Source organism: Myotis brandtii, unplaced genomic scaffold (assembly GCF_000412655.1).
Source record: "Myotis brandtii unplaced genomic scaffold, ASM41265v1 scaffold679, whole genome shotgun sequence".
Taxonomy (NCBI): Eukaryota; Metazoa; Chordata; class Mammalia; order Chiroptera; family Vespertilionidae; genus Myotis; species Myotis brandtii.
The window spans coordinates 28,981-38,165 of record NW_005370653.1 but is presented as its reverse complement, the minus strand read 5'-3'; the positions used below and the strand labels follow the sequence as shown (position 1 = coordinate 38,165).

General features: G+C 47.7%; 1 protein-coding gene across 1 annotated transcript; it reads right to left on the bottom strand.

Moving 5' to 3' along the window:
* Positions 1 to 119: 119 nt before the first annotated feature.
* Positions 120 to 1,263, bottom strand: LOC102258087 (transformer-2 protein homolog beta). Its single transcript, XM_005881333.2, has one exon. It carries the CDS (start codon positions 1,204 to 1,206, stop codon positions 364 to 366), a length of 843 nt encoding a protein of 280 aa, XP_005881395.1. The 5' UTR covers positions 1,207 to 1,263; the 3' UTR covers positions 120 to 363.
* Positions 1,264 to 9,185: the final 7,922 nt, after the last annotated feature.

Genomic DNA, 9,185 nt, shown 5'->3' with positions numbered 1-9,185 from the left:
GCTGCAGTTTGACAATCAGTTTGAGGCAGCTCTGCCTCTGTATCTATTATTGTTCATAAGTTTATAATGGTCTTTATTATCCATGAATGAGTGAGATCATGTGACAATAAAGGTTTATTTAAAAAAATACATGCAAAACATACTTTTCTGAAAACACTCAACTTGGAACAAAGCACCGAACTACACAAATGCGAATGAGAACAGCATTTCAACTCCACCAAAAGTAGCCATCGTAAAAGGTGTAAAAGTCACCTAACTTCACTAGGCACTGTTCACTTTTTAAACAGGAGACAAGAAAAAATATTGTCCACAAACAATATCCAAACTCTAAGGTAGATTTCAGAAAGCCTTCCACTTCGTGCTTTAATAGCGACGAGGTGAGTATGATCGCGATCTGGGACGTGATCTATATCCTCCACGGCTATCGTAAGGAGAAGGTGACCGCCTTCTGTAAATCTGATCCCTGTCTTGTGCAGCTCTCCATCCTCCTCCACCTCCACCACCTCCTCTGTATGATCTGCTGTAGCAGTCCCGATCATCATAGCCTCTGTCGTAGTAATCACGACGGCTCGAGCTGCCATAGGTAGGTCTCCCCATATAAATTCCTGGTGTTGGGGAATGTGGTCTTTTTGTTATAGAGAAATCAACTCTGATTCTACGTCCATCAAGCTCCATTCCATTGGCCCGCTCTTTTGCTTCCTTGGCATCATCGACATTTTCAAAATACACGAAGGCAAATCCTCTTGAACGTCTAGATTGCTGGTCATAGACGACAGACACATCAGCAATGGGGCCATATTTAGAGAAGACTTCTCTGAGGTCTCTCTCTGTCGTGTACAAGCTCAATCCAAATGCTCCAAGACAACAGTTGGGAGCAGGATTGGCCCGATTCCCGACATGACGTCTGCGAGTGGACATGGGAGAATGACCGTGGCTGTGACGCCTCCCATAGTCTCGGCTGCCAGACCTGCTACGGGATCGTCTATGGCAGCGAGACCGAGATCGCGATCTTGTATAATAACGCCTTCGAGAACTTCTTCTGGATCTAGACCTAGATTCAGATCTGGACCTGGACTTTGATCTGGAACGCCTGGAATCTTCCTTGGAGCGAGACCTTGCAGGGGTATGCCTTGCAGATTTCCCAGATCCATGAGCACTTCCACTTCTGGAAGCAGAACGGGATTCCCGCTCGCCGCTGTCGCTCATGACTCCTAGATGCTGCTGCCGCTGCTGCCACCACCGCCACTCGGCTCGATATGCTTCAACCAAAGCTGCCAACCTCTTGCACTGTTGGGGTCCAACCCCAGCAGGTCCAGGGGTTCCCAAAGGTGTGGACGGAGTCGGCGAAGAAGGAAGGACACGGCGACAGCGTTCAGGTGATCAGCAGCCTAGCCAGGTTCTCCAGCCAGGATCTCCAGCCAGGCTCTGTCTTTTACTGTCTTGTTACATCTGTATTTATACCAGTTGATTTTAATCCTATCAATTTCTATTCCAAAGGTTAGGGCGTTTCTTATCTCCATTCCAGGGAGTAAAGATTATGTAGCTTAAACGTAATTCTTCTTAGTTAAAGTGATTAACTACCTGCCTGGCACTTAGTTAAGGGGTTTTATTCCCTCCCTAACTTCAGGGAAAAATCCCCACCTGGGCAAACAACCTTTCTCGGAGAGGTGACCTTGGTTAAAACACATAGCGCTAAGAAGGGGAGCAAACATATTAAGAAAAGTATGCCATATACGCCAGGTCCCTTGAAACATAAGCTGTGCAGATGTTTCTTCCCTGCAGCAACTGTTAAGCAGCAAGGATGGACTGGCTTCCGGCATTTCACCTTCTTTACAGAGGCTTGGCCGCAGCCTGTCGGCACCACAAGTTTCCACGCCACTGGGTCCCAATCGCTCCTCACCGCTGCCACGTGGGCTCTAAGTCTCGAGGATGTGACGCAGTGTCTTTAATCCGGCTCCGCCCCTCTCAAAACGCGCACTTTGTTGGCCTCATTGATGTTTCTGTCTCTCTCTTCCTCTCCTTTCCTCTCTGAAATCAATAAAAATATATATTTTTAAAAATACGGGTGACTCTTTTAGACCTTGGAGTTGCAAAAGACGTCTTACATAAGACACGAAAAACATGTATCTAAAAAGGAGAAATGGATAAGTTTGACTATATTAAAAGTAAGAACACTTGTTTGCCTATAGATGTTATGCAAACAAACTCCAGGACTAAAGATCATTCTGCTGCCTTGAACTCCACCCTCACAATAAATCCCGTTTATAATTTGAGATTAGATTTAAATATACATAAGACTTCAGAAGACTCTGTAGTCTTAAAGGGACCATTGTTTCCTTCAAACAATAAGTCTTATTGGCGCCCAGGTGTTCCCTCTTGCTTCCTGGTTGCTCACTCCACTTGGAATATGAACTTCAGAGCCGTTGTAGGCCGGAAGCAAAAGGCTGAAATCTGTTGTATTAAGCCAGGCAGGACTTTGTCTCCAACCCCAAAGTAAAAATTCTAAAGTTCCTAAAAATAAAGTTTCCACGGAGGCTAGTGACAATAAACACTCCTTCCGCAAATGTTTATCGAGCACCAACTCCCTGTCGGACACTGTGCTAGAAGCTAGGAGTACAGAAATAATTAAGATACAGTCCCGGTCCTTACGCAATCCTTCACAACCATCTGTCACGGGAAGATAAAGGGATGACAGTGGTCTGGTCCCTGTGTTAGAATTGTCACGGGCAGCAGGACTCTGGCCTTTGCGTGGTAAGCACACAATGGAGTATACAGATGTTGTAGTTTGACGTTGTATACCTGAAATTTATGTAATGTTATTAACCAGTTACCCCAAGAAATTTAATTAAAAAAAAAAAAGAGTTGCCTGGCTGGCGTGGCTCAGTGGTTGACCAGAAGGTCACGGTTCGATTCCCAGTCAGGGCACATGCCCGGGTTGTGGGCTCGATCCCCAGTGTGGGGCGTGCAGGAGGCAGCCGATCGATGATTCTCTCTCAAGGGACATCCCGGAGGGCGGGGTGATGGGGATCCGGAGAGGGAGTGTCTGAAGGACACAGGATTGAGGAGGGTTTTTAGGTTTCAGACGTGTGAAGCAGAACTATGCCTGCGGGCTGCAAGAACGAAGCCAGCAGAGGTGGAATATTCGGCTCAAAATATCTGACGGAGGGATCGCATCTTTCTGCCGTACATCTTGTGAGTGTTGAAATTTCAAAGACAAGATCCGGGTGATTCCAGGAAGCTGCTCTTCCCCTAAAATACGTCCTAGACAGTATCTGAATTGTAACATAGACCATCCTGTCTCCCGGACAACAAACAGCCATTTCCACGCGCAAACAAGGCCTATGTCCAATAGTGTGAGAATCACACAAAGGAATGTAACTCGGGATGACGGTGCAGGCCTAATGTCTCTATCCACATCTGCGCTTCATGAATATTATAACAGCATCCAGCCCTTCTCGTTGGGTTTTTTTCTATTTACACAGACCGATGACGCAAACACGCAAGCCTGTTCCAGATTCATGCAGATAATAGCAGAGTATCATTATGAATTCATAACAGACCTCGACAGGCTGCGCATGGAGCCCAGATATACACGGGGAAAGGCAAAGAGAAGGGATCTGGCAAGAAGTACATTGAAGATAGACACAGCAGAGCCAGGCCGGTGTGGTTCAGTGGTTGAGCGTCGACCTAGGAACCAGGAGGTCACGGTTCCATCCCTGGTCAGGGCATATGTCCAGATTGCGGGCTCCATCCCCTGTGTGGGGGGTGTGCAGGAGGCAGCCGATCGATGATTCTCTCTCATCATTGAGTTTCTCTCTCCCTTTTTCTCTGAAATCAATTTTTTTTTTAAAAAAAGAATGATTTTGATTTATGATGGTGTTAGAGCATCTGGAGAATAGGCCATTACCCTTTTGATCTTGGTTTATCTCTGCCCAGTCTCACCTCTCTTTTCCTGCACGTAGGAAGTAAGGAATAGAGTTGTTAAATTGAATGGAGCAACCCACTCACACTGCAGTATGAGCTATGATGACACAGGGGCCCGTCTTGACACAGTAAATTCCTTTGTGTTCATTGACTCTGCACATGGGCAGGAAGAAGACAAGTTAGGGAGGGAATAAAACCCCTTAACTAAGTGCCAGGCGGGTAGTTAATCACTTTAACTACGAACAAGTTAGCACCGTATCCTCCAAGAGGCAGAAGGAAGAAAGACTTAAAAAAAAAGGACTTAGCTCACCAGCATTGGTCCTAACAAGAAAAATACAGCCCTAGATGGTTTGGCTCAGTGGATAGAGCGCGGGGCTGTGGACCAAAGGGTCCCGGGTTCGATTCTGGTCGAGGGCACGTACCATGGTTGCAGGCTCCTTGGGCCCTGGCCCTGGTCGGAGGCAACCAATCAATGTGTTTCTCTCACATTGATGTTTCATCTGTCTTTCCCTCTGTCTTCCACCCTCCCTTAAAAACAATGGACAAATATCCTCAGGTGAGGATTAACAAAAAAAAGAAAAGAAAAATATATATGGTAAAGTGGATTTTGATGGCATGTGGAGAAAAAAAAGTGTTTGTTTTTATGAATTCAAATGAATTGAGCTTCAGAAGCCCCTCAAGAATTGCAGGCTGTACCCTCCGGATTTTATTCGGAAATCCCATAGCTAACCTCAGCCTTTTTGAGGGCACATGCCCAGGTTGCAGGCTCCATTTTTGAACACTAGTCCTAGAGCACGCTTGGCTTGCAATTGGTGTAACTCCAAAAGAAGTTCCATAGTCAAATAGGATTATGAAATATTGGATTTAATAAAGATAGAATTTCTCAGGGCTTTTTTATCATGTTAATGAACTTTGTGACTCTCTCGAAGGGGGCATATGTATGGGAGTGTTGCCAAATTCATTTGAAAATGATCTATAATAATAAAAGCGTAATATGCTAATTAGACCGGACAGCTGAACGACCTTCCGGACATCCTTCCAGACGACTTTCAGGACGAAGCCAGGGCTGCGAGGGCTGAGCCCCTTGCACGAATTTCATGCATTAGGCCTCTAGTCTCCTTATAATATCTCATTGTGGTGACGTAGCACTTCAAGAAGCACACTTTGGGGAACAGTGTTCTGATGGAATATTAATATCATCTTGAGACTATATGCGAAGTTTCTGCACCTCCTAAGAGCAGCACAAAATGTGAATTACTCCTCTCCTTCTACCAACGCCCAGAGGATTTTGACAATGATTACAGGATACGTATGCATTCGGATCCTCATGGATCCTTTCTATAGCCCATCCACGTGGATTGTAAATTCTTAGTCAATAGTCCAAGGAAAGCCCTCTGCTAACTCGTGGAAAATGAGAGGATTTTTGTGTCATTTCCATCCTTATCTTCTTATCCAGAGCAGCAAAGATTGTCTTGTCTCTCAAGGCCCAGGGTAACCAAAGGAGAAGTCATGTGTTGAAATAAGGGCACATTACAGCAACAAGGAGGAAATTGTTTGTTTGTACACAAGGCAGTTTGTCTTGTCCTCTATCTGAAATACATTAAAGTAGCCCTAGCCGGTGTTGCTCAGTGGATAGAGCGTTAGCCTGCAGACTGAAGGGTCCCCGGTTCGATTCCCGTCAAGGGCACATGCCCAGGTTGCAGGTTTGATCCCCAGTAAGGGGGCGTGCCCGAGGCAGCCGATCAATGATTCTCTCTCATCACTGATGTTTCTATCTCTCTCTCTCCCCCCCGGCTCCATTCCTTTCTGAAATAAATAAAAATATATATTTTTAAAAATACAAAAGTAGCCCTGACCGATTTGGCTCAGTGGATAGAGCGTCGGCCTGCGGACTCAAGGGTCCCGGGTTCGATTCCAGTCAAGGGCATGTACCTTGGTTGCGGGCACATCCCCAGTGGGGAGTGTGCAGGAGGCAGCTGATAGATGTTTCTCTCTCATCGATGTTTCTAACTCCCTATCCCTCTCCCTTCCTCTCTGTAAAAAAATCAATAAAATATATTTTAAAAAATACAAAAGTAAAAAACAAACAAACAAAAAAGACAAAAAACAAAGTTCCCCGGGGAGAGCCTGGCCAGCTGAGAATAACTACCTGGAGCTCCCAGGGAGCCTGCTGTTCTGAACAGCTGAGTTTTCATCATTGTCAGGGTTCACCCTGATTGTCAGGGTTCACCCCGTATATTCATGAATGTTCAGATTTCTACCCTTCTTGGGGGACATTTCCTAACCTGTGTATCATCCTGCCTTGTCATCTTAACTGGGGTGCACTGAACCGGAGCCTGGCCTGCAGGACTGGGGGTTCCCAGTCTCTTCATCAATGCTCTCACGCTGCTGCGCTGTAGGACTGGCGTTCGGGTCCACTGCTGTGTGTTTGGCCCGGCACAGAGGTCTTCCCCAACGGCGGTGTTTGGGTGGTTTTGTCTTTTTATAGCGTCGCTCTGGCCACAGCTATTACTTCTCATTCCTGTCCCCACGCCAGCCCCTTGCAGCCCCTGTTGCTCTCCATTCTTCTTGTATCTCCCTCCACTTCCTATTATTCAATGACTGGAGGCCTGGTGCACGAAATTCATGCACTTGGGGGGGGCGTCCCTCAGCCTGGCCTGCTTCCGCCACCGCCGCCGCGCTCGCCAGCTGTGAGCCCAGCTCAGGGCTTCTGGCTGAGTAGCGCTCCCGCTGTGGGAGTGCACTGACCACTTGCATTGAGCATCTGCCCCCTGGTGGTCAGTGTGCGTCATAGCGACTGGTCGTTCCGCCGTTCGGTCAATTTGCGTATTACCCTTTTATTATATAGGATTTACTTCAGATTAATTTACCAATTTTCTGTAGGCTGTTAAGCAGACTTGTTAGAATAATTTAAAGAAGAAGAGCCTAGGGTTCTATGAGAAAAAAATGCACGAACGTTAGCTGTGTAGAGACTTTGGGGCATGCATGTCCTCCGGTGGGCGCAAAAAATGATGTGTTCTAGGTAGGTGAGTTAGCTAGACAGAGGAGTTGTTAAAGTTAGTTAACTTATTCAGACCAGGGTCCTAATTCAGGTGCCCAGTGACTTCTGACATTTTAACTGAGAAGGCACACACCTTTCACTCCAACAAATTTTTACAGTTACGAACGGGGACCACACCGTGTCGTGAAAAGCTAAATTCTAGCAACAGTTGGGGTGTCGCTCTTCGGCCATTCAGCGGCACGTGCCTAAAGCAGCCACGTGAGTTTCCTGGTATTCAGTCTCTCTCTATTCACCAAATAATGTTTCCTCTTTGGTTGTAAAAGTGAAATGAAATAAAATAGTGAAGGTTATTTCTTTATCAAAGATAACCTCGGTTAGTGGATGTGACGGTTAACTTTATGTGTCAACTTGACGGGGCCAGGAGGTGCCCAGATATTTGATCAAACGTTATTCTGGTTGCTCCTGTGTTTCTGGATGAGGTTAGCACTTGAGTTGGTAGACCCACATAAAGCAGGTTGCCCTCCCTAGTGTGGGTGGGCCTCAGCCAATCAGTTGAAGACCTGCATCGAACAAAAAGGCTGACCTCCTCCCAGGAAGGGGGAATTCCCAACTCTTGAGCTCGCCGGCCTCCAGATTGTGTACTGACAACTGTAAACCTACTTTTGCCCCACCCTGTATATATACTGTTGGCTCTGTTTCTCTGGAAAACCCTAACTAGCACAGTGGACAGATTTTAATATCAACAAATTAAAGGAGAAAACAAACAAACAAACCCAAAGACCTATCCCTTCTCCAGCAAGAAAACCCCCTTTTGGAAGGCTTGGCTATGCAGAATTCATGAAGGATTATGGATTTCTATTAACCAGGGAGAGAAATCAAATTTCCACGTTGAAGAAAGTTCCAGCACTGAGGGCCTACATTTCTGGCAGGCAGGTGCTCTGCCAGGTTTGCTGTACAGCTCTGGCGCAGGCAAGGGCAAGACAGAAATGAAAAGTTCTCGACGTGACGACATCATCTCATGGTGATGCAGGAATGACGATAACCGGGACACCTCTGGGAGCCGTGTTGTCGTGATCATGCCAAGGAGGGATGATCCAGGCGATCAGAAGCGATGGCATTGCTTGATGGAAGTCCACGCTGAGTGAAGATCCTTGCTTCTTGCTGATACGGCGGCAAAGAGGGGGGCTTCTATGTTCAGCATTGACCGTGGGCCCCGCTTTTTATCTCTGCCCCTATCTCCTCCCCTTTCAGGCTTCCTCCTAGCGTCCGCTGCTACACACAAACCTCTTCTCCGTCTCAACTCCACCTCATCCTCGGCATGTCTTGTTTTCTTTTGTCCAATAAAGGAAGGAGGGTGGAGCTGTGCCTTCTCTGGCAGCCAAACCTCTCCGTCCTTGTAGGCTCCACCTCCCACCTCCCAGGCCGTCCACCACCCAGTGTGGACTACACAGCTCTCATCCTGAAGCTGTTTTTCCATCCGAGGGGCCAGCCTCCTTGTTCCTGGGGCTGGAGCCCCCTCGGGGGTGACACTGGCCGGTTTGGGAGTGTATAGCCGTTTTGGTGGCCCCGGAGAAGTCCTCCCGCACTGTCGTCTTTTGTCATAAAGGCGACATTAACAACCTCCTGGGAGCACGAACATGGCTGAAAGCACAGATGGGCACCGTGCTTGTCACACACGGAGACAGCCTGCACTCACTAGTCGGGAAGCTTTGCTGTCGTTGATGGAAATGACCAGCGTGCAGCGCTCTGCTTCCTGTTCTTGTAGACCAGCGTGACATGTGGACTCCACGGAGCCCCTGTCAGGGTTGCCACATCAATACTGCGCTGTCATTTCCTGGCGGTGAACAATGACCCCACATTGCCTCAGGATGCTCGCTCGGGGTCCTTCCCACGCCAGCTCAACCAGGCCTCAAACAGCAAATGCACAGCCCGCCCGGCGTGGCTCAGGGGCTGAGCATCGACCTACGAACCAGGAGGCTGCTGTTCGACTCCCGGTCAGGGCACATGCCCGGGTGGTGGGCTGGATCTCCAGTGTGGGGCGTGCAGGAGGCAGCCGATCAACGACACTCTCTCATTATTTTAAAAAAAAAATATTTGTATTGATTTCAGAGAGGAAGGAAGAGGGAGAGAGAGATAGAAACATCCATGATGAGAGAGAATCATGGATCGGCTGCCTCCTGCAAGTCCCCCGCTGGGGATCGAGCCCACAACCCAGGCATGTGCCCTTGACCAGAATCGAACCTGGGACCTTTCAGTTCAT

Coding starts and splice junctions, on each gene's coding strand:
- LOC102258087 (XM_005881333.2), bottom strand. CDS start 1,206: ATGAGCGACAGCGGCGAGCGGGAATCCCGTTCTGCTTCCAGAAGTGGA.